Raw genomic sequence first — 26,806 nt, forward strand, 5'->3', positions numbered from 1 at the left:
TTAAAGATAACATGAAAATCTTAAAAGCAGCAAGAGAAAAGAAAGCAGTTATGTACAGGGGAAATCCCATAAGGCTATAACCTGATTTTTCACCAGAAATTTTCCAGGCCAGAAGACAGCGGCATGACATATTCAAAGCTGAAAGGAAAAAAAAAAAAAAAGCCTACAACCAAGAGTAATTTACCTGCAAGATAAACATTCAGAATCAGAGGAGAGATAAAGAGTTTCCCAGACAAACAGAAATTAAAGGAGTTCATCACCACTAAACCAGATTCACAAGAAATGTTAAAGGGATTTTTTTTATGTGGAAAAGAAAAAGCCATAACTAGAAATAAGAAAATTATGAAAGGAAAAAAAATTCACTGGTAAAAATCAAATAAAGCTAGGATGAAGGATAAAACACAAAAGTAGTGAAATAAATTCTAGCTACAAAAATTAGTTATGGATTACACAGAATAAAAAGATGTAAAATATGACATATATATAAAACATGGAGAGGGAGTAAAAATGTTTTTATTTTAAAATGTGTTTGAATTTAAGCAACCACAAACTTAATATAGACTGCTATATACATAGGATGTTATATGTGAACCTCATAGTAACCACAAAACAAAAACCTATTAATAGATACACAAAAAATAAAGAGAAAGGAATCCAAGCATTACACTAAAGAAAGTCATCAAATCACATGGCAATAGAGCAAGAGCAAAAGAAAAGAGAGAAAAACTACAAAAACAATTAGCAACAATCGTAAATATTTACTCACCCATCATAGAGGCACCTAAATATATAAAGCAAATATCAGACATAAAGAAGTAACAGTAACACAATAATAGTAGGGGACTTTACATCCCATTTACATCAATGGATAGATCATCCTGGCAGAAAATTAATAAGCAAACAGTGGCTTTGAACAATACATTAGAACAGATGAACTTAACAGATACGTACAGAACATTTTATTCAAAAACAGCAGAATACACATTTTTTTCAAGTGCATATGGACATTCCCTAAGATAGATCACATGTTAGGCCACAACCTTGTATCAGTAAACTTAAGAGAATTGAAATTGTATCAAACATCAGAAAAGATCACAACAATATGAAACTAGAAATCAATTACTAGGTAAAAAAAAGAAACAAATGGAGGCTAAATAGCATGCTACTAAAAAACCAATGGGTCAACTAAAAAAATCAAAGAGCAAATTAAAAAAAAAAATACCTGGAGACAAATAAAAATGGAAACATAGCAGTGCAAAATGTCTGAAATGCAGCAAATGCATTTCTAAAAGGGAAGTTTATAGTGATACAGGTCTACCTAAGAAAGAAGAAAAATATCACATAAACAATCTAATCATACACCTAAAAGACTGGAAAAAGGATAAATGAAGCTCAAAGTTAGTAGGAAGGAAATAATAAAGATCGAAAAGGAAATAAATGAAATAATGACTGAAAAAACAATAGGAAAGATCAGTGAAACCAAGAGCTGGTTCTTTGAAAAGTTAAACAACTCATAAACCTTTAGCCAGATTCATTAAGAAAAGTAGAGAGAGGACTCAAATCAGAAATGAAAGAGAAGTTACAACTGACACCACAGAAATACAAAGGATCATAAGAAACTACTATGAAAAATTATATGCCAATAAAGTATACACTGAGAAATAGAAGAAATGGATAAATTCCTAGAAAAATACAATCTTCTAAGACTGAATCAGGAATAAATAGAAAAATCTGAAGAGGCAGATTACTATTGACAAAATTGAATCAGTAATCAAAAACTTCCAACAAACAAAAGTTCAGGACTAGAGGGATTCACAGAAGAATTCTACCAAACATTTAAAGAAGAGTTAATACCTATTCTTCCCAAACTATTTCAAAAAATGGAAGAGGAAGTAATGCTTTCAAATTCATTTTGTGAGGCCAGCATAACCCTGATACCAAAATGAGATAAAGATACTAAAAAATTTTAAAAAAAAATTACAGGCCAATATCCAACATAGATGCATAAATTTTCAACAAAATATTAGGAAACCAAATTCAACAACACATTAAAAGCATCATTCACCACAATCAAGTGTGGTTTATACTGGAATACAAGGATGGTTCAATATCTGCTAATCAATCAATGTGATATATCAAATTAACAAAATGAAGGACAAAAATCATATGATCATCTCATTAGATGCAAAAAAGCATTTGACAAAATTGAACATCTATTCATGATTAAAACTCCCAACAGAGTGGGCTTAAAGGGAACATAGCTTATCATAACAAAGTCCATATAGGAAAAACCCACAGCTAGCATCATACTCTGGTGAAAAGCTAAAAGCTTTTCCTCGAAGATCAGGAGCAAGACAAGGATGTCCACTCTTACCACTTTTGTTCAACATAGTACTGAAGTCCTAGCCACAGCAATCAGACAAGAAAAAGAAATAAAAGGCATCCAAGTTGGTAAGGAAAACGTTAAACTGTCACTATTTATAGATAGGATACCATATGTACAAAACCCTAAAGATTCAGTAAAAAATTATTAGAAGTATAAAATAAATTCAGTAAAGTTGCAAGATCCAAAATGAAATACAAAAATCTGTTCCATTTCTGTACATCAGTAACAAATGAGCAGAAACAGAAATCAAGAAAGCAATCCCATTTACAATTGCATTAAAAAGAATAAAATATTTCAGAATAAATTTAAACAAGGAGGTGAAAGATTTATGTTTATTGAACCATTATTCATAATAGCCAAGATATGGAAGCAACCTAAGTGTGAATGGATGAATGGAGAAAATTGTGATATATATATACAAAATGGGATATTACTTGCCATTTGTGACAACATGGATGGACTTAGAGGGTATTCTAAGTGAAATAAGTCAGACAGAGTAAGATAAATGCCATATAATTTCACATATATGTCAGATCTAAAAAACAAAACTAACAAATAAACATTGACAACAACAACAAAAAAAACCAAACAGGCTCATAAATACAGAAAACAAACATGGTTGCCAGAGGGAGGGGAGTGAGGTGATGGGTGAAATAGGCATAGGGGTTTAAATGGTACAAATGTCCAGTTATAAAATAAATAAGCTGTGAGAATGCATGTTCAAGATAAGGAATATAGTCAATAATACTGTAATAATGTATGGTGACAAACAGCAACTATACTTATTGTGGTGAGCATTTTATAATGTATGTGATTGTGGAATCACTATGTTATACACCTGAAACAATATGGTACATCAAATATACTTGGATTAAAACTAAAGAAAAAAATAGAGCCCAGTATTATGGTTCTAGTACAAAAATGGAATGGGATTGATTTACTGAGAGGTAACAGCAGGACTTGCTTTTGATTGATATTAATAAAAGGGGGAAGGGTATTATGACTGACTAATTTCCAGCTTGGATGACTGCATATGGTGAGAAAAAGGAAGCTGGAGAATATAGTTTGATGGCAAGTTTGTGTTTTGTCAGGGTATTTTGTTTTGTTTTTTCTTTTTAACAAATCTGAATTCTACAGACATTTGGATATGCAAGATTTAAGTTGAGTGGGAGACAGATCAGGGTCAATGATGTATTCTGGAGAGTTAGCATCATAAAGCTATGGTCAAAACTAGGAGACTAGAGTCTATCACCCAAGCATATTGCGAAGAATTTGACAAGCTGTGGGATAATGATGTAATGCCAACTTTTAAAAGTCACTGGACTATGGGGAACACACAAAGGGGACAAAGAGGAAAACAGTAAAGCTCAGAGAGGATAGAATTAGAGAAAGAGAAAGCCACTGGTAGTGTTAACAGTAGCAGAGTGTACTACCAAAACATAAAGGAGGAATCATCTCCATTGGATTTGGCAATATGAGTGTCTTTGATGATAGTTTTAAAAGGTTGAGGTCAAAAGTCAGATGGCAGTGAGATTAAAAGTGAATAAAGAGAAAGAAGATCTAGAGATTGTTGAAATAGAATGAAAGAGTGAGAATGGAAAGGGGAAACCTGAACTGAAAGAGTGGTGTTTGTTTATTTGGACTCTAGCTTTGTCTTTTGTTTTTTTGTGTTTTTGTTTTTGTTTTTGTTTTTCCCCTGAAGTGAGAGAGCCTGGACAGAGTAGTAGAACAAAAACAGATTTAAACAAGTTCTTAAGGAACTGGAAAGGATAGATTCAAGGACACCTATGAATGAATTCCCTTCCTTAGTTCTAATTATTTTCCCACTCATAATCATAGTCCTAATACAACCATCCCTATCTATGCTCTTGGTTAATTCTTAAAACTGCTTTATATCTGTAGATAGCATAGTGAAGCTATGGAGCACAACATCAAGGTTGAAGTCCTATCCTACTCGTACATTATCCTTAAGCAAGTTATTTAATTTCTCTGCATCTTTATTACCTATGAAGTAGGATAATAGTATCACCTACTGTATAGAATTGTAATAATAGTATCTAGTTTAAGGAACAGTTGTGGGGATTAAATGATTTAATTCATGTAAATCTCTTAGAAATGTATCTGCACATGACAAGCACTCAACATATATTAGCAATTGTTATTATTCCAGCCACAGCTAAGTGATTTCACTTTTTGAATATTCACAACTTTTCTATGAATTAGACACTATTATGAACTCGCTTCATATATTATGATTAATAATTATTGAAAACTTACTATTTTCCAGTCAAGGATCTAAATGCATAACATATAACAACATCAACAACAAAGTTTATTATTTACAGCGATATACTGGAACTCTCCCCACCTCACACCTCACCTCCAGATGGGGATTGTTTCTCCAAGGAAACAAACCATCTTGCTGAATAAACTTACAATATTGACATCTGAGAATCTCCCAACAAACAACTGAGTCCACATCCAATTGCTATAGCGAGCCACCCACTCACCCCCTCAGTGAACAAACTTCACTTACATACATAAAGAGGATCTGAACACCTTTTTAGTGTCTCACTATTGATTGGATGGACAATCAAATCACATCAGGTAGCTAGGGAGCTCCCCTAACACGAGAGAGACCAAAAGAAACAGAAAAAGAGCATTCAGAAGAAACATGCAGAGAACAGAGGAAATTTTTATAATAGATAAAAAAGGTCTTACATGAACAGGCTATAAAAAAGACCACTTTTGAAAATTAAAAATGTAATAGTAAAAAATTAATAGAAGGGCTGTAAGATAAAAATTGTAAAAAGTGGATATATAAGAAAATTAGAGAATTAATTCAGGAGGTCTGGTGTTTGATGAATAGAACTTCCAGAAAGAAAATCAGAGAGAAGGGATGATAGAGTAATACCAAAATTTCCCTGAAATGAAAGATCTGAATCTTGATTGAAATGGCCCATGGACTACCCACAAAAATGTGTGAAAAAGGGATGCCTGGGTGGCTCAGTTGGTTAAGCATCTGCCTTTGGCTCAGGTCATGATCCCACGGTCCTGGGATCACATCCCACCTTGGGCTTCCTGCTCAGTGGGGAGCCTGCTTCTCCTTCTGCCTGCCACTCCCCCTGCTTGTGTTCTCTTTCTTTCTCTGACAAATAAACAAAATCTTAAAAAAAAAAATGTGTAAAAAAGTCCCACACCACAACTCATCTTAGAATTTCATAATACTAGATAGAACATCCTTAAAACTTCTAAGTAGGGAAAACAAAAACAAAAAAGGTCACAAGCCAAACATGAGCAATTTGAAGGACATTGGATTTCTCAATGGAAACTCTAGTTGCTAAAAGACAATGGAAACGTACCTTTAAATTTCTAATATAATACCATTTCAGGACAGAAATTACTATCAAATAAAGATGACCACAGATTGAAGGCACTTTTAAACATACAAAATCTCAAAAGTTTACTTTTCATGCACTCTTTCTTGGGAAGCTCTTAAAGGACAAAAGGAGAAGGAGAAGGAGAAGGAGAAGAAGAAGAAAAGTCTAAATGACATGAGATCCAGAATCAGGGAATTTAATACTGCAGAGAGGGCAAGAGAATTTCTAGAAGGTGAAATAAATTCTCTTATCAATAACTGTATGGCAGATCACCAGCAATTCACTGCAGACTGGAAAAGATGAACAGAGAGCTCCAGAAAAGATGTTCCCATGAGGAAAACTTAACAGATGACTTGATTTGTTGGACTATATTGAGAGAAGATTAATACTTCTGCTTGGGGTCCAAGTAGTGACAGGTATATAGAAAACTAAGAAAAGAAACTAAAATCAAAACAATAGTTAACTCTAGGAAAAACAAAAAGTACCTGAAAAGAAATGTGATTGTAATACAACGTATCATTCAATTATGTATGATATGTACATAGGCAAATTATATAAACATTCAAATTATTGAACCGAAAATTTTGATATAAATATACTGACATGATAGGGGAGGAAATATATATGTTTATTTAGCTATTTTAATACAGTAAGAATAACATGATATTTAGAATTAGGAAAGAAAATTTCGTAAGAAACAACTAAAATACTTCAGAATATTTAAAGTGGTTGCTTCTGAAGAGTTGGAGGAGTCAGAGATGGGAGTGAGTAGGGCTAGGAGCCAGTTGTTTTTGTTTTTTTGTGTTGTTGTTTTTTTTTAACCACTGCAATCCTAATTTAGTTATGTTTTTGAAAGTTCTTTAGTCTTTCACAAATTCTACATTCAGTATTTCTAACCAGATTGTGTACCCCATGAAGATAGGGGTCATCATCATTCATAATATTTAATCCATCCCTGGTGCCTCTTCAGACCACTGATGACTGAAGAAAACCAAGGGACTGGATAAGCTACAGACCTGAGCACAGACCTTTAGGACTGTAAAAGACTTCAGAAATTAACTCATTTCCTTTAATTTTAGAAACGAACAAAAAGACCCATAGAAATAAATTATTAGTTCCTAGATAAGAAGTTATCTGTATTTGCTGTATGCTTTGATTTTGGCATCATTGTTCTAATACTTACTAATTATTAATAAATTATATAACTGAACCATAAGAAATATAAAGGGAAATAGAATTCCATACACATCCAACAATGCCTGCTTTCATCAGGCAGGGGTACTATCCCAGTGAAAGAATTTCAGGCCTACAGTAGAGAAATCCAGCAAAAGATAAAATATCAGTTTTCTTTGCTGTTGCAAATTGGATCCACACTCAGTCATTTATTCCCAGTTTTCTATCATTATTTCCTGAAGCAGAGTATGTTACAGCAATCCACCCCCAGATAGGTGATTTGATTATCCTCAGCATGTGGAATCTTTTACTCTCATAATGCTTATCAGCTCTAGCACAAATTGAACACATTAATCACCAAAAAAAGAAGTCTGCAAGAAGGACAGGAACTAGTGAGTTTCACTGATAATGGGAAAATGCCTTTTTTTTTTTGAAGAACCACACTGCTAATATTAAGTTGAAAGGAAAAGAATTTTTTTTGAGAGTGATAACTATAAGAATATGGATAAGGAAATGAATTTAAATGGATATTAGGAGAACTGAGAAGTACCCACTCCTCAATCCTCAGAGGCAAACAGTATTTGGTAATTATTTATATTTTATTCTAATGAAAAGAATACTAGACTCTGCATTTGGGACTTTTTTGAAATGTAAAATCTGGAGGAGGGCTGAAAAATCTGAGCTCAAAGATTTAGTATCTTTTCCCAAATGAACATGGACGTGTGCCTTCAAATGGTTAATGCTTATCTCTGCGCAGCTGGAAGTACTGGACGAACCGGAGCCTTTGAACGTGGAAAGCGGGCATCTAACTAAAGCACCGCAGAAGAAGGGGCGCGGGGAGGGGGGGGTGGGGTGGGGCTGGGGGCCGAGGAGGGCCGGGTGAAAGCTGCTATCAGTAGCTCCTTCTTATCCCCGCGCCCAGCCTGCAGGGCTGGGCTCGACCCATCTGTCATTGCACACAAGGAGCCCGAGGCTTGTCTCTTTGACAAAAACGTCCGTTTTTGTTACCTTGCTATTATGCCTGGCAGCTTCTTGTCCATGAATTCCTGCATGCACTGGTGTTCCGTGGAACTGTTGAGAAACCTCCGAAAAGATTCAACGTATCTGTTGTGGTCAGAAAACAAGCTCCTCATGGAAGATGCCATGTTTGGTTTTCTGATGGAAGACAGAGAAGGAAGTTTTAACTTCCCCTCCTTTTCTTCCCAGTTCCTTATTTTTTCTCCTCACCGCCACAATTCCTACCCTCCCTCCCCAGCAAAACAAAACAAAACAAAACCAAAAAAACCGTGCTTTGAATTTAACAGGCACGGAAGGCGGCTGTGCAAATCTCATTACGTCAGTCATTTGTACAGGACTTTGCGCTGCTACTTTAACCCCTACACTGTTGTTTTGTAAGAAAGGGAGGTGGTAAAGCAAAGCAATAAATCCACTGCTAAAACTTGTTTTTTTAACGCCTGATGTTCAGAAAGCCAAAAAACCAGACTGGATTCTAATCATTTCCTGTTTGGCGGGCAGCAACTAGCAGTAAATTTAAATTCCAAGTGGGACCCCAGCTGCTTTATGAGCCAAAGGCGACAAACACAGGGATTAACACCCACGTAAAAGGCTACAGACCACTTTCAGAAATCTACGCCTGCTGAAATCTTTGACAGAAGACTGTCCTCTGCCTGCCTCCATGCTTTCTACAGGAGAATTTCTTGCCTTGCCCCTTCTCAGTACTTGAACTTTACACTGATTGGCTGCATCTCTTCAAACGCTGATTGGTTGTGTTGTGTTGTAAAGGGAGTCTCTTTAGCATAAACTATCAGGGAGGAACTATGAACTAGAAGGTCTGAGAAGCCTGCTTTGGGGGCAATGAAGGAAATGAGAGAAGACTCTCAGGGCACAAATGCAGGAGAAAGGGTAACAGCCAGCCGAGTCTGTAGGAATCATTCCCGAAGTGCTTCTGAACAAGGAATCTTTAGATACTTAGGGTTGGACGAGCCTCTGGTGGCCCAGTGTTGTCACCAGTCAAAAATCCAAAGTGTTAGAATATCTACATGCTGGACTTTTTACCCGGGAAGTGGTGTTAAAGAAGGCCATTCCCAGGGCGCCTGGGTGGCTCAATTGGTTAAGCGACTGCTTTTGGCCCAGGTCATGATCCTGGAGTCCCGGGATCGAGTCCCACATCGGACCCCCCGCTCAGCGGGGAGTCTGCTTCTCCTTCTCCCTTGGTCCCCCTCCCCTCATCTCTGATTGTGCGCTCTCTCTCTCACACTCTTTCAAAATAAATAAAATCTCTTTTTAAAGGAAGGAAAGAAAACCACTCCTCCAGCATAGGATGTTAATAACAGTATCCATCTCATGGAAGAATTACAAGAATTAATGAGTTAGTTCATATACATCTCTTAGAACTGTGTCTGCCTAAGCCATTCAGTTCCAAAACTGTCCAAGCATTCAACGCTCCCAAACACTCTTTTCTAAGCACTTCATGGTCACATTACTCTTAGAGCTGTGCCTTTGCCCTAGGAGAAAATGGGAAATCTGGAAAAGCGGATTGCTGTGGGTATAGTGTGAAACTGTGTGACCTTGGCTGAAACATAACTTTCTGTTTGCTCATCAGTAAAATGGGAACAATGAATTAAATCTCATGGGGTTGTAATGAGAATTCTACAGATAACTTTCATAGCCATGCTTACCAGATGCTTACTGCTCCTGTAAGGGGCAGGCTGGTCCCTTCTGTAATAAGAAAACAACAAAAAAAGTTGCCATTTTATTTACAGACACTGAAAATTGAGTTTCATATCATTTTCACATGTCATGAAATATTCTTTGGATTTTCTCCAGTCATTGACAGATGTAACAGTTATTCTTCGCTCAAGGGCTGTATGGAAACAAGGTGCTGGGCTGGATTTGGCCCACAGGCCCTAACTTAGCTCCTAGGACTACAGACAGACAGACAGACAAACATATGCTACTTAACTCCCGTGTCTCTCCAACCAGCCTCGTCTTCCTCAAACTGACTCTCACAAGCTTCTGGTTCTTCATTACCATCTCCCACCCTTCCCTTTAGATCTAATCCAAATCATTCATTCACAGATTCATCTACTTTAACAAATATTTAGTAAGGGTATACTGTGTGATACTCGGTTGTGAAGAAATGGCATTGACCTTACCTTCAAAAGTTCCTATTAAAACCTACTGTTAACTAAAACTCACTCTTCACCTGAGACCATCATCTGGCCCCTTGCCAAACTTCCTCAACAGTCTGCTCTTCATTCATGTCTCCTTTGGGATTTCATCCCCCTTCTCATGGCTTCTATCCTACTTGAAATCCTCCTTTTTTTTTTTTCATCTACTGCGCTATTTTCATACTGGCTTCCCTGTCTTAGGAGTCACACTGATCCTAGCGAATTGTATGGCCACTGCCAAACTCAGTGTTCTAAAGCACAGTAATGATAAAGTCACTCTTCTCCCCTCAAATGTGTACTGTCTCTCCACTGTACCCCAACTTAAGTCCGAGCCTTATTCTTTGACTCCCATACCCCAAATCATCCAGACTTGTGTTTCATTTTCCTTTAAGGCTTGCGAGTGCATCCCTTCAAACCATGCTGCTTCTCTGGATACATCCCTGTGCTTTCCCGCCTACAGCTTCTCCATGTAGCAGCCCCTACGTGAGTAATGCTCTGCTTCTCCTCTGACCCCACCCACCGAAAATGTTCCCACTCCTCACGGGCTACCATTTCCATGAAGCCTTCTGTATTTCCCTCAAAAGGCTTAGCAGTGTGCTCTTAATTTCTGAGCCTCTTACAGCTTTGATGGCATTTGTCCTTGTGTTATGGTTTGTTAATGCACTTGCCTTCTCTCCCCTGCTAGGCCCTATGTGATGGCTAGCTAATAAGGACAGGGACTGAGTCATAACTGCTCACAGTAGGCTTTCAGTTATTTTAAAAGATTAAAATTGTGCTTGATCACTTTCACTATTGAGATACTCTCCACCATCAGTTATTCTTCCTCCTTTACATGATTGGGCAATTCTAACTGTTATTAATAAAACTGTAATTCCACTTATTGAGTTCTTATTATGTGCCAGGAATTGTGTGGGTCTTTTTTAACTTAGTGTAGGATTTTTCACTTTGCAGTAGCTCTGTGGGCTTGCCTATATGACAGATGAGAAAACTGAGATCCCAAGAGGTTGGGTCCTTTTTTTCTTTTTTTAAAGATTTTATTTATTTATTTGACAGAGAGAGAGCACAAGCAGGGGAAGTGGCAGGCAGAGGGAGAGGGAGAAGCAGGCTCCCCGCTGAGTAGAAAGCCCGATGTGGGGCTGGATCCCAGGACCCTGAGCCAAAGGCAGACGATTAACAATTGAGCCACCCAGGCACCCCAAGAGGTTGGGTCCTTTGCTCAAGGATGCCTAGAAAGGAAAGGGCAGGACTGGGAATCTAATTCTAATCTGTCAGATCCCCAAACCAGTGTTCTCACAAACTCTACGTTCAGCCCAAATCTGCCTCCTTATAACTTGTACATGGTACTCCTGTCTCTGGCTGCTTAATCTAAATGGAACGATTCTAATTTCTTCCCCATGTAACACCTATTGAAAAATTTGAGAGCTTCTGGGTGGCTCAGTCAATTAAGCGTCTGCCTTCGACTCAGGTCATGATCTGGGACCGAGCCCCACATCGGGCTTTCTGCTCGGCGGGGAGCCTGCTTCTCCCTCTCCCTCTGCCTGCTGCTCTCCCTGCTCGTGCTCTCTCTCTCTCTGCCAAATAAATAAATAAAATCCTTAAAAAATTAATTAATTAATTAATTTTAAAAAAAGAAGAAAAATTTGAAACTGGCTCATAGGATAGCCCTACTCCCAAAGGTATCTCTTTCATAGTTCCATAATTCTTAGTCTATTTGGACTGTTATCACAGAAATGCACTAAGTAGCTTAAAAAGCAGGCATTTATTTCTCAGAATTCTGCAGGTTGGGAAGTCTAAACTCAACGTGCTGGCAGATTCAGAATCTGGTGAAGGCCCATTTTCTGGTTCTTAAACAGTCATTTTCTTACTGACTCTTCACATGGCAGAAAGGACAAGAAAACTCTGGAATCTCTTTTATAAGAGCACTGCTCTTGCTCATGAGGGCTCTGTACTCATTACCTAATCACTCTCCAAAGGCCCCCACCTCCTAATACCATAACACTGGGGGTTAAGATTTCAACATATGATTTGGTGAGTATACAAATAGTTGGTCCATAACAGTTACTAATTATACCATTTCCAGTATAGCCTTACATAATCCACTGTGCTAGTTTCCTCCTTTGGACAGACTAGTTTGTCAGGGTTTCTTTAAAAAAAAAATGGTGTCTGGAAATAAACACAATATCCCAAAAGTTGCCTAGCCAGACAGATTGTTACTGTCCAGGTTAGACAAAACTAATATTTCCCTCGTGTTCTGCCCAACCCGAGTTCTTTCAGATGTTACTAGATGCTTTACAAAAAAAATGAGTTCAATAGATTCCTCTGATGGTCATAATGCCCATTAACATATTAAAGCTTCATGAAACCTTTGTCACAGGCCCTGTTGAAATGCAGATACACCATGTCTATGGCATTTGGGCATTTCTCTGAGTAGTCTTTCAACCCCTCCAAAAAAAGGAAAATCTTGTTGCTTTCAGCATGACTTGCACTTGACTAAATGCTGGTTTCAGCAATCACAACTTCCTTTTAAAATTACAAATAGAATATCTGCTTCATAATCCATAATGAATCTGGAATGTCCCTGGGGATTAAAACATCTAGCAGGCTGGTTGGAATTACTAAATTTTAAGAATCCTCTTTTCCCCTCTTTCTTGAAAATTGGGGCATTAGTCTAGCAATCTATCATTTGCCACGACTTCTCAAAGGTTACTGGCAAAATAACATCATTATTGCTCTTATAAATTATTTCAGTACATTGGGATGTGATTCTTCTGGGCTTTGAATGATTATCTTAATTAGAATTCTTAGATGTTCTCTTACCTCTTTGGGGCTTCTGTCCTCTTTAACCTACCATATATTATGCTGTTACTGTGTCAAAGTGCCTTTCACACATTATCTCGTAATACTCTTAATCCTCTGCGAATGGAACGATTGTTATCATCAAGCAAGACTCAGAACAAATAAGTTGTACAAAATCTATAACTCATGAGAAAAGAATCTGGATTCAAGTTCATGTTGTTTAACTCCATGGACCATTTTTTAAAAAAATATATCATACTACTTCTTACCACTTTGTACCTTTTCAACTTGATTATTTTCCATGTTAGAGAACTCTGGAACAAACAAAAAGTAGAGTAATTCTGTATTCATCCTACCACAAATTAATATAGTACTATCCATGCTAGGTCAAAAAGCAAGGGATTTCCCTTGTTTATTCTTTTTTATTTATTTATTTTTTAATTTTTTATTTGAGTTTCGCTGACATGCAATGTTACATTAGTTTTAGGTGTACAATGCAGTGATTTGACAAGTTTATACATTTTGCTGTATTCACCACGAGGGTATCTGCCATCTGTCCTGTTATATCTCTATTAATTGAGGATAGTCGCAAGAAAGGCAGACAGAGACAAGGGAACCCCATCCTGAGAGGAAACTACCCTTAAAAGGAAGAAGACCCCATCTTGTTATTCTATATCATCATGTAAGGAGCCCTCCACCCTTTCCCACATGAACAACTACCTGATAAGTAGATGAGTGGTGGGCAAAAACCTGATTGGGTGACAGGTGCAAGGAGGCTTAATCAGATTAAAACAGCCCGCCAACATTCTCATAAAAACCCCTAGACTTGGAAGCCCTAAGGGCCACCCTCTCGGGCCCCCTCCCTATTCAGGAGCTTTGTACTGTCCCTCAACTTTGCTTTGCTGCCCGCCACTCTTTGTCTGGTCTACTTCTTCATTCTTCAAAGTGGCCTGACCAAGAACCATTGGCACCAAAGGAAAAGAAATCCTGAAACACTATTACAATATCATTGACTATATTACTTATGGTGTATATTTTATTCCTGTGACTTATTCTTGACATACCTGGAAGCCTGTATCTCCCTGTCCCCTTCACCCATTTTTCCAACCTTCACGCCCCTCCCTTCTGGCAGCCATCAGTTAGTTCTCTATATTTATAGGTATGATTCTGCATTTTGTTTATTTCCCTTTATTCTTACTGCTCTGTATGTGCTATACCAAAAAACAAACAAACAAAAGAAGAAGAAACAATAGCAAAATCTTAACAATGTGAAAATGTTGGGGTTTGGGAGCAAACGTTCAGAAAGAATTCCTGAGATATCTTTGGTGCAGAAAGGGTGGTTTTATTAAAGCACAGGGACCCGTGGACAGCAAGAACTGCCCTGAAGTTGTGAGGAGTGGCCCATTATATACTCTCTAGTTGGGAGGGGGTTAGGGTTAGCGTAGTCTCTAAGGAATTTGCAAGCAAGGTTTCTAGGACGTTGAGGGGCTAGCTGTTGTTAGGATACGGTCATTTACGACTGTCTAGTAAAACCTTATAGTCATGAGACCCTTCAGATGTATATCAGTGGGCCATATGCTTGCGGGATGATTGCTAACATGTATCTCGGGGGGAATAGAGATAAAGGAAGTTTTGAAAGGGATTTTTTATAGGGTCCTGGAGGTTGGGCTCATGTCAAGCTGAAGTTGCCTTTTGCGTTTAGCAAAGTATTAACATCAAAGTAGCTAAGTTCCTTGAGGAAGATCACTCTGCCTGTCTCAAGTACTTGTCAATGGCCTGCAAAGGAAATGTATTTTTTTTTCTTTTGCTTTTGTTCTCCATATCATTACCCCCTGAACAATTTTGACCCTTAAATCTTTAAGGCTGCTGAGGGTGGAAGGTCTCATCTTCTATAACTTCTTCCTGCTGAATAGGGGCATAGAGATGTCCCTACCTATAAGTCAACATTGATCAGTTGGGGACTTATATGTATAGGAGTTACAAAAGACAGAGGCAGCTGAAACCAAGGGAGACTGCATATATAAAATCGCCCTCAGTACAAAGGATCATCTGTTGGCTTGAACATGTGGCAGTAAAAGAGTCTGGGCATCAGGAGGAGAGACACAGGAGAAAACAGCAAAACATGATTAGAAGAATAAAAAGAAAAGCACAAATCAGAGTCCTTTGATAATTGACAAAAATCCTCTTCCAGTCCAGGAGTTTAACCAATCATTAAAGGAAAGAGAGGGATTATTTAAAGCACCTACCCACCTTTGAATATTCATATAACCCGGGCATGTTTTTGTGGTAATCTGGAGTATATACATAACACTCTGTTTTAATAAAGCATAGGTTTCTCCTTGAGCTGCAGTCAGGGTATCAAGGACCATTTGGTTTTGGGGGGGCCACATTTTGAATTTGTGGGTGACTGTATGTCTAGCTTAGTTAAAGGTGGTCACTGTATGCTTGGTAAAGCCTCTATTTGCAATTTTATATCATTAGAGGCAGCTCCTGTGACAAATATGGCTAAGGGATAAAACCACCAAGAAGCCCTCTTCATCTGATGTTTAGCCTTAACGATATCCTAATTACAAGGACTCACAGGCAAGTGGGAGAAGACTTGTCTGGGTATATGGGCATCCCCAAGTGTAACATCCAATACAATTATAAGGAAAGTGGGCCATCCATTATTTCCACAAGTCCATAGTTAATCCTATGGACGGGGTATACTCTGGCTTTTAAGGAGTGATTTTGTCATTCCAGCCACACAGAATTGGTCAAGGTGTTAGTTGAGTTATACAATTATTGGGGAATCCATCCCATTTTTCCAGTTGTTCAAATAGTCATATGCCCATGGCACTCTGTTATTATCCCCACAGAATAACAAGCATGAAAATTGTCTCTATATGAGCTATTATGGCAATTTCTCTGAAGTTTACCTCAAGTTGTCTAGCTTAGGCAAACAACAAACACTCAAAGTCAATCAGAACTAGAATTTAACATCCTCAAAGATGCATTACTGAAACATAATTTTTCACTCTAGAATCACCCTTATTTCCAGGGATAGCCAAATTGAGACTAATTCGTTTGTAAAACACGTCCGATTTTTAACAAAGTTGGCCTAATTAGTTACATAAGCTCAGCAAGAATAGTAATTGGCCATATAGATCTTTCAAAATTTGCTTTGCTGGAACTCTTCATAAGGAATCTAGGTTGAACTTTTAGTAGTGTCTCTAGGCCAGAAGCCAAGCTAAATACTTGCCATGAAACATGACTGCAATACCTATAGATTTGGGTGAATTTATCTTCTCAAGGTCCCCAAAGTATCCTGAGGTTCCTGCACCTGCCAGGAAGTGATATTCTTTACTTATTAGGTAAGGCTGTTGAGAACTCTGTAAGCAAAGTGTCAGGCCAACATTTCTAAGGGGCTTTGTGGCTCCATGTTTCACAAAGTCAACCTCAGTTCCTTAAAGCTGTCTGGTCATATCTGAGTCTATGCATATCTCTCTCAAATATGACATTCCAGTCAAAGCCTTGGTAAAATAACCAATGTTTCCAATGGTGTCCTGTTGTAAGGAGAACAGATTCTTATTGAACTTATGCAAACAACTATGATTGCCATGAAAGAAAGAATACTTACTGAGACTTTTTGAATTTCAGAGGGTTCAGGTAGAGAGAAACACTAAACGCTTCAATTTGTTCAAGGAATATTTTATCACATTTCTGTAAGTCATAGATATCTTAAGAGAAAATTTCCTTAATCTGGAAAAGCAAACGTTAGAGAACCAGCAGCGTTTCTGACAAGAGTCACAAAACTATAATTCTCTTCTTCAGCTCATTTAGTCCCATGTTACTAATTCTTATTCAGTTTGAATGTAGCTTTTTAGTTAGTTCTGAAATTCTTACCCATTTCAGTTTTAGGATCTTAAAGATACCAAGTACCTGTATTTGTCCTAAAAGTCCTTTTTATGAATCTCCTTAAAGATGAAATACATTTCGCAAAAGCATCAGAACAGTTATAAATAACAAAAACTCAGAAATGGACACTGTTAATGATCTGATATAGAGTTCATTATGATGTAGCTGACAAGGAAATTCAGTTATTCTGTGACATATAACACTTCAATAACCAGAATATTGACCGATGATCTTATACCAGAAAGTGGCTTACCAAATAAGCCTTGTTAGTCAGAGACTTTGTTTATGATTTAAATCTCAGTGAATTTTGTTATAACCTTAGAAAGTTTTAAAGCACATGCATAAGTACGATTACAGATCACTAAAGACCTGATAAAGACAAAACATAGAAACTGGTTTTTCTGGGCAGATAAAGAAGAGAGAAAACTTTGTTTCCATTTTCTTATCAGGAGCAGACCAAATCCAATAAAACATTGTCTTTTTAACAGAGAGAAAGCAGGATTCCAGTTTTATACCAGTGTATTTTGAAAATCCACTCATTTTAACCTTAGTCCATCCCAGCCACACATAAAATATCTTTCCAAAGATTTTCCTTCACAACTTTCTACAACTTTCTTTTGCATTCGGATTGTGTCCCAAGCCATCTCTCTCCAAACAACCAGTCTCATTTTAGGACAAAATTACTTTTACCTTCAACAAAAATGTATTCCTGTTCCTTACATCCTTCTCATACATCTCCTACTTTCCTACATGCAGAGTTGCTTCCCTTATTTCCATCAGTCTTAACTCTTAGAAACCTTAGTCTCCAGTGAAAACTAAGTAGTAACTAATTGTGTACAATTACATGAGAATTCTGTAGGTGGCAAATTTATGATCAGTTAAGCATACAGCATGTTTTCCAATGGGCCCAATTAATCCTTAGTTTCTTTGCAATAAGAAGTCAAAAGCACAAACCTTCATTCAGTAATCCATGCTTTAGTACTTCATCCTATTTGGAAAAGACCTATGAAGATGTCCAATGAATTCAATCCCAATTTATCATCCAAGCAAAACTTTAAAGCTTCTTTTTACCAAAGACTTTGAAAGCTTCTTAACCATTACTCATGAAAAATTTGAGACAGAGAAAATTAACCATCATTTTAAGTCATCTTTTTGCTAACAAATTGCAACAAAGATAACATAAGCTTATTTGACCTTTAGTACACCTTGGTAGAATAAAAGTTTCATATTTAATGGTGATAATTCCAAAGACATGTCTATCTTAATTAAACCAACAAACTTAAATTAGTTTAAATATTGAATTACGTTTCACCTGGGTCCACTTAAAAGTCAATCAATTTGTTCCGCATTGTTAATTTTTACCTGGGGCCCCTTCAGGGAAATCTGAAGTGGGCAGCGTAAGTCCAAGGGGGTGCTCTTTGCTCCTTTATAGCAAGGTTAGAAGGAAGAGGTGCCAATGGCACCAGAGGCACTCAGGCTGGTATAGGAACCAGTTATACTGGCCACACCCAAAGTGGTACAGAAACAGGAGGAGAGGAAGAAGGCAGAAGAGGTAAAGTGCTGCCAGAAGACAGAGAAATAGGACTCCTTGTTCTAAAGCTGGTTAGCTCAGACAGATGAGCAGACACCATGCTTTTTTCCAACAGAGTGGAAATATACAGTCTAAGACAGGGAACTTCTCTGAAACAAAAGGAGTTTTGGCACCTGCTTGGGACTATTCCTTAAAGTCCCCATCCCGAGGGGGGACAACCACAGTTGTCGCTGATTATTACAGCCGTTAACCCAGGAAATGAATTAGGAAGAAACCCCCACATTTATTAGGAGGAGGAACAGTGAAAGATGGCTAGCATCCCCTTCATTAGGGATGGCCTGTTTCCTCCAGCAACATGAGTTCCATCAGGAAGAGGCCTGGTTGGACAATTATCATCCAATATATCAGAAGGGAGTTTACTGGCCTGGTTAGTGACCAAACACATTCCACAAGAGGCCCTTAGGTCTAAGTTCTGATTTAGAGCCATGAAGGCCTAGACCTAGGGTATCTGTGTCCATTTGCCCTATTTCCTACAGAAGAGATCTAACTAATAGATCATACTGAGGACAAGCAGTGTTACAGATCAGTCCTTAAATTTTGCAATCTGAATTGTTTCCAGTGGATTAAAAGGCATCCAAGGGAGAGTCTTTGGGAACTGAAGAAGTCCTTGCCTTGCTGTGCCTTTGCCTTGCCTTGTGGTGCTGTGAAGAACCTGCCATTTTTAACCCATGGAAAATATTAGAAAAGTTTTACAAGGGAAAATTGCCCAATTTTGTAATTTAAGTAGTTAGTAGGGGACATTGATGGAAAATAGTAATAGAAATCCATCATGGTCTAAGTGACATTCTAACACACGTAGTCTTTACAGCCAAGTTCCCTAGGAAACAGTTCCCAGTTGGGTTTTTATTCAGCTGGGAATTGGTTTTGGCTGGCTCTGAGTGGAGGTCTGGCGGTCAGAAGCAGCTAGACCAGAGATGTGGAGGGGATCACATTAGACCAACGAGGAGGAACCCGTACACAGGAGTCTTAAGATTGGCAGCTGTCCTGGTGACTTAGGTGGCTGTCCCATGCCCAAGACAGACAACTTTGTATAAGGACAGGAATAAAGAGAGGGTATCAAGTTTCTGGGTCTTATCACCATTCTGACCAGGGGACTAACTTCCAGCTAGGAGAGGCAGGATTTCTCCTCCCTGTGGAGTAGACATGGGCCAGACGATTGCAGGCTGAGCAATCGACATGAAAATGTTCCAGTAAGACAGTACTCCTTGAAAAGCCCCTGGAATGAAAGTAAAGGGAGAGGAGAGAAAGTATTCACCAAGTTTGCACCAAGACATGGAGTCTAGATGAGAAGACAAGCCAGATGTTTGGATGTCAAAATGATGTGAAAATGTTGGGATTTGGGAGCAAACAGTCAAGAAAGAATTCTTGAGACATTTTCGGTACAAAAGGGTGGTTTTATTAAAGCACAGGGACAGAACCCACTCTGGGGTCATGAGGAGTGGCTGATTATATACTTTCAAGTTGGGAGGGGTTTAGGGATAGCATAGTCGCTAACGAATTTGCAAGCAAGTCTTCCAGGACCTTGAGGGGGTAGCTGTTGTTAGAATAAGGTCATTTACTACTTATAGTCATGAGACTCTTCATGTGTATATCAGTGGGCCATATGCTTGGTGGATGATTACAAACATATATCTTGGGGTGGGTAGAGATGAAGGAAGTTTCCAAAGGGATTTTTTTTTTTTTAACTTGTTTTGTTTTGTTTTGTTTTGTTAAGTAGGCTCCATGTCCGGTGTGGAGCCCAGCCAGGGCTTGAACTCACAACCCTGAGATCAAGACCTGAGCTGAGATCAAGAGTCAAATGCTTAACCAACTGAGCCAGCCAGCCACCCAGGCAACCCTCGAAGGGATTTTTTTATAGGATCCTGAGGGTTGGGTTTTTTTCATTTAGCAAAATATTAACATCAAGGCTGCCAAGCTCCTTGAGGAAGGTCATTCTGCCTTTTCAAGTACTTGCAATGGGCTGTAAAAAGGAAATTTAAATTTTTTTTCTTTTGCCTTTGTTTTCCATATCACTAAGGACCCATTTTATTGTACATAACATTCTTCAGCTATCTCTATTCACTCTGGTCTGTAGTCTTTTGAACACTGTTCTTATTGGCCTGGCTTCTTAGCCTTAGTCTTATGTCACCTCACGTAACATGTATATAGATAATGATGGCAATATTGTTATCTTAATCAAATATTTAGAAGAGTCCATTTTATTTTCTCATGACAGACAAGGAGGAGGAAGGTATTTTATACAAACTGATTGGTTCGTTGATGTGCTGGTTTATTTGAAATTTAGCAGGCAGTTTGACCCAACTGTGGTCTTGAAGGGAAGTTTGAAATTATGGTACATAAAAACATTAGAGCTCAATTATATTGGTAATGTCAGGCGAATATGATAGATACTAGAATCTTACTTTTAACAGGACATTTGGCTAAGTTTCTTGTAAGTGCAGAAATAAGCCAAGAAGGGAGGCATTTCAGTGTTATACAAGCTTAGCCTCTTAGTAAGTAAATGACATTAGGTAAATGATGTAACATTTACCTAATGTAACATGCTACACCACCTACCATCCCTACCACATATAAATATGGGGAAAGAAGGTAGACTAGATGATCTTTAAGGTTTCTTGAAGTTCTAATAAGTCTTCATCTCTTAAAAAAGATAAATTACTGGGGGTTTGTGAAACTAAAAATTGATGTATTCATAACTAGCAGAGCCACTGTATTCAAAGACTATCAATAAATCATAAATGATAACCTGAAGATAGTCTCTGCATAAGCAGCCCCTTGGCTGTACATGAAATATTCCTGGCCACATTTTGTCAAAGTAAGTTGCTTAAGCTCACACAACTGGTAATAATGCTATATGTCTTGTTTTTAATGGTATAGTTGTTTCAATTGCACTTTATTAGCACGGAGTTTATAATGATTTTGTTTTGGGACACCTCGGTGACTCAGTCAGTTAAGCATCTGCCTTCAGCTCAGATCATGATCCCAGGTCCTGGGACTGAGTCCTGCATCAGGCTCCTTGCTCAGCGGGGAGCCAGCTTCTCCCTCTGTCTGTGGCAACCCCTGTTTTGTGCTCTCTCTGATAAATAAATAAATTACAATCTATAATAATTTTGTTTTAATTAACTTAGAACAGAAAAAAAATTTAAAAAGGTCCAAAATACCCAGTAAAAGAGGAGACAAACCCAATGAAATAATGCAGAAGAAATATTTGGGGACTAATTAGTTGAGAGGTAAGAGGTGGGGTGGGTAGACAATGTTAAGAACTGTAGAAGAGCAACTGATGATATTCTAGAGATTACAACTTATAAGAAATGTTTATGAGAAGAATAAGTAATGAGACAAGACAAAGAAGAAATAGAGGGTTCCTATTTAATAATCCAAATATTTAAAAATTCATCTGGAAAGGTCTAGATCTTCTTCCAAAGATAGAAGTTGGTAAATATTTGGAACCTGATATATTATCAGGAACTGCACAGTTATGAGAACAAAAACAAACATAAAAGAATACAATTCATCAAACAAGCTTTGCCTGAATCCATAATACAGATCATCTCAATTACTGTCTCACTGACTCTAAGGGGAGATCCAATGTTGAATTAGGGATCTGTGAAGGTAAAGGATTCATGTAAGAGAATTTTTTTATATAAAGGGAGTGGTAATGGTAAGCAGACTACTCCGGCATTTGGTACAGACGCATGTGTTCAAGTATATGCTGGGTTAGAATAATCTTCCATCTGGGAAGCCTTGCTTGTGCATGATCCAGAGACTAAAAAGATACACATGTCCATGGGTCCTAAATAGTACTTAAAAAAAAAATCAAAGCATAATTTACATATAATAAAGTATACATATTTCAAGTGTACAGCTTGAGGAAGTTTTATATATGTAAACATCCTAGAAGACTAACTTGTATCTGCAATCAATAATACTGTCTCCCCAACACATATAACCATCATTCTGATTTTCATCCCCATAGATTAGTTTTTCTTGTTATTAAACTTCATATATAAGGGCTATACAGAATGTATTCTTTTGTGTCTGGATATTTTCTCTTCATAACATTTTTGAAATTTGCCACAACTTTTTTGGAGGGAAGGGGCATCAGCAGTTAATTATTTTTTTATTGCTGGATATTATTATAATGTATAATTTTTTTAGAAGATCTATTTATTTATTTTAAGAGAGAGAGAATGAATGCACATGCCTGTGTGCATGGAATGAGGGGAGAGGCAGAGGGAGAGAATCTCAAGCAGATTCCCCACTGAGCATGGAGCCCCACTTGGGGCTCCATCTCATGACCCATGAGATCATGACCTGAACCAAAACCAATAGTCAGATGCTCAACAGATTGAGCTCCCCAGGTGCCCCTAATGTATAATTGTTTAATTGGTTTTTCTTTAATGGACATTAGGGCTATTCCTGTTTGGGACTATTATAACTAAACCTGGTGGAAACACTCTTATACATGTCTTTTGATGCACTCATCTTTGTTACCATGAGTGAAATTATGTCATAAAATAAACAAATATTTAGCTTTAGAAGATATTGCAAAAAAGCTTTGCAAATGTCCATACTCACGGGCACAGTATAAAGATATTAGCTGTTCTACATTCTCATCAATTCTTGGTATTGCCAGTCACTTTTGTTTTATGCCTTCTGGCAGTATATGGCAGTTTTTCTTTGTAGTTTTTAATTTTCATTTTCCTCTGATAAATGACTTTGAGTGTTTTTTTTTTCAAATACTGTGGGCCATAGAAAGTGTATAGTTTCTTATGAAAGATTTTATTTATTTGTCAGAGGGAGAGAGAGAGAGAGCACACGTGTGCGCACAAGGCGGGGGAGGGGCAGAAGAAAAGCAGGCTCCATGCTGAGCAAAGAGTCCAATGCGGGACTCGATCCTCATGACCTGAGCTGAAGGCAGACCCAGGCGTCCCAAAACAAAATCATTATAAACTCCATGCTAATAAAGAGCAATTGAAACAACTATGCCATTAAAAACAAGACATATAGCATTATTACCAGCTATAGTATGACATTGGGCAGGTTATTTATGTTCCTTGAGCCTCATTTTTCAATCTGTGAAATAGGAATAATAATATCCCCCTTATAATAGTTTTGTGAGGATTAAATGAAATAATGTGTATAAAATGTTTAGCACAGTATCTAGTCCATAGTAATGTCTCTGGTGTGAGACAGATTTCTCTAACCTTGAGTTTCTTCATTTATAGGGTGAGGACAATAATGTTCTATTAGCCAGGTTTCAGTCCAAATGGCAGAATCCATGTCAGGTAGTTCAGAGGGAATTTTTAATACCGGCAACCAATTGGAAAGGTCTTGGAAGGGCCGAAAGGGCAAACAAAGATGGTGAGGCAACCCATCAGGAAGCTCCCACCACCTATAGGGCTGACAGGATAAAGGGAGGACATGTGCTACCAAAGCTCTGGAGCCTGGCCTACTTAGTAAGAACTAAAACAACAGAGGGGACATAGCTACTCTTAGCCATGCTGCCTGAAACCAAAGGAAATGAACAGAAATACCCAGCATCTTCCCTCTTCCTACCCTCTCATCTTTGCCAGTTTCCCCCTTTACTAAAGCTCTGTGAAAACTAGTTGGCAAAAAGCATGAGTGATGTAACTTGCAGGATTCAGCCCCCTGTAATACTGAACAGAACAGGAGAAGGACCAGAAATGGATCTGACATCAATGACCAGCACAAGTGCTTATTATCTTAATTTGTTGTGAGAGTTAAATAAAAAAAAGCATAAAGCAAAATACCTAGAACATAATGAATGCTCAGTGAATGCCAGGTAATCGCAGTAAAATAGTGAAAATAAAGGTACTTTCGGCGCCTGGGTGGCTCAGTCATTAAGCATCTGCCTTCGGCTCAGGTCATGATCCCAGGGTCCTGGGATCAAGCCCCGCATTGGGCTCCCTGCTCCACAAGAAGCCTGCTTCTCCCTCTCCCACTCCCCCTGCTTGTGTTCCCTCTCTCGCTGTGTCTCTCTCTGTCAAATAAATAAAATCTTTAAAAAAAGAAAAGAAAAGAAAGGTACTTTCACTGCATTATATTATTAGAGCTATTATGATATTATTATATGTTACATATTATATGATATTATAATTAATATGATAGCTATGGGGTCAAAGGAAGGCTGGTATTCATGAAATCTTAAAGAGCTGGAATGATTGACTATGATCATTAACTCCCACAGGTCATTGGAAAGATTGGCTTTGTTTATGAAGAGGGTATCTGCTTGGAAATTATCTCTTGGGAATCCAACAGGGTTCATTAAACTCATGAGGAAGATCCATCAGGGGCCCCTGGGACTCTCCTCTGAGAGACCTGGCCATGAGCAGGGTCAGGAGGTCCTTCTCTGCTCGGACAGTCAGAGGAAGTTACTAGGTAGTGAGTGACCCCCTGGTTCTTCTTTCAACTCTACTCACTAGCTCCGTGTGTGACTTGGAGCAAGTACTTAAATCAGTGGGGGTTCCGTTTCTTCAAATGTGAAGAACTAGATCCCATCATCTCACTTCCGGTTCTAAAATTCTAAGACTATTTGAGGAGTTTAAACCCATTATTTAGAGAAGTGGTTAGTATTTCTGGTTGGAAGCAGGATACCACCTCTCAGATTCTGCACTCTGTCTACCTCATTCTCTGACTCTGGTACACTTCCTTCCCTAAATTCAAAGCTGTTTTCCATTGTTAAGCATAGATTATACCATTATAGTGCACTGTTCGGAAAACATAAGATCATACTAATTCCCATATGCTTTCAGGCAGTTCAAAATAATTAAGATCTGTTTATCAATATGGCTAACTAAAAACAAAAGCATGTATATCAATGTTTGTTTTTATTATTTCCTGTATAGGCCTCTAAGAGTAATTGCGGATATCTGTAGGACCTAAAGAGCTAGCTCCTTTCCCACAATGTTCTATAATCAGACATTATACATGGGGTGTCAGCCAGTTTAAGTAGCCAGAAGATGGCCTCCCATAAACACATTTGCTGTTACATTTCAGAGTTATCAACTGTGAATGCATTTTGTGCAGTCAAGTGAAATTTGCAGCCAATAAACACACGGTTAAAGAAGAAGGCATAAATGCATACAAAGTGCATACGAAACCTCTCTACTCGGCTAGGCCAAATAAATATTTCCATTGGTTCAGTTCTAGCAGAAACAAAATGCACATTAGGTCAAAAAAGGTGAAGGTATGTGGAATTAACTTGTTAACTTTTGAAAATTTGCTTTTGGGAATTCTGAATATGCATGTGGGCTCCCTTGCCTCTGGAATGTCATGCCACCAGAAAAAAAAGAAAAAAAAGCAGAGTGATTTTTGTCTCCCACAAATGCCTGTTCTGTATTATATAGTCTGCTTTTAGTTTGGATGCCAAAGGAAACTCTGGTTGGAATTTCAAAGTTGGTTAAAACTTCACAGTATTTGGCCTTTCACTATCCAGATGCACAGTAAAAAGCTCACCTCTTTTTCCTAATATTGCTGTTAGAATCATTTTTGGAAGGTTCATTTTATCACTTTTTTATCTCCAGTCAGGATAAGAAATGAATGCATATTGGAATTTAATTTGTTTAGGGAATTCATTTTGTTTAATTTAGTTCTAAAATACTAACTGCAATCCACTATTGAGACGAGATAGCTCAAACTCCTTAATAGCCATATCCAGAGAGATTTCCATAGAGAGAGTGGAGGGAGAGGAAAAGGTAGATATTGATGATATTCAAACAAATAATTTTAGAAAACTCATGGAATGAACCAAAATTATGTATAAAAACTCAAATTGGAATTAGAATTCAAAGCAAGGTCTCAGTGAATGCGAGACTCTGAGCCCTGCTGCTAGATGGCAGACAGAAGGAAGAATAAATGACCTCCAGCTTTTGAGAAACTTAATTAGAAGTTATATCAAACCTGGGATTCTCCTGAAAGAATTTGTACTTACTTTAATAAAGGCTGTTTCTCCTTGAGAAGCAATTCTAATTTTATACCAGGGTTGCAATTCTGTGCTGAAAATGGCCTTTCTATGCGATCTTGTTCATCTTTGCAAACACAATATATCCCCACCCCCAGGACCTTCTTCTGGCATGCAAACAGAAGAGCATTTGCCAAAACAATGATACGGATGCTTAGAAAACAATAGCTCTTCTTTGAACTTTATTACTACGAGCTACAACACAACAAAAAGCCAGAGCAAGGGCAAGGCTGACACAGGAAGGAAACCACGTTTACCAACTGGTTTGGAAATTTTCATTTCCCATTTTAAAATTCTGGTAGCAACAGAGAACAGCTCAGTGGTTGGCAGGGGTTAAGGGTCAGGGGAGGAGGAGACTCTAAAGAGCAGCAAGAGGGACTCCTTTTGGACTGCCGGACTCTGTTCAGAGTGTGGTGGTGGTGGCAAGTG

At 38.0% G+C, this 26,806-nt stretch overlaps 1 protein-coding gene across 2 annotated transcripts in view; it reads right to left on the reverse strand.

Annotated features, from left to right (window-relative positions):
* Positions 1-26,498, reverse strand: part of HNMT (histamine N-methyltransferase) — a 60,378-nt gene extending 33,880 nt beyond the window's left edge. The window contains exons 1-3 of one of the 2 annotated variants that reach the window (XM_028101321.2): positions 26,348-26,498; positions 9,618-9,657; positions 7,948-8,094 (exon numbers count right to left, since the gene is read on the reverse strand). In XM_028101321.2, the coding sequence (XP_027957122.1) occupies positions 7,948-8,084 (137 nt within the window). In that variant the 5' untranslated portion in view covers positions 8,085-8,094; positions 9,618-9,657; positions 26,348-26,498. Of the gene's footprint in view, positions 1-7,947; positions 8,095-8,553; positions 8,639-9,617; positions 9,658-26,347 lie in introns of those variants that run through there. The other variant, XM_028101320.2, reaches the window with a different exon arrangement.
* Positions 26,499-26,806: the final 308 nt, after the last annotated feature.

The sequence above is a fragment of the Eumetopias jubatus genome, unplaced genomic scaffold (assembly GCF_037043125.1).
Source record: "Eumetopias jubatus isolate StellerSeaLion01/CBP00866 unplaced genomic scaffold, mEumJub1_p1.0 scaffold_3, whole genome shotgun sequence".
NCBI lineage: Eukaryota > Metazoa > Chordata > Mammalia > Carnivora > Otariidae > Eumetopias > Eumetopias jubatus.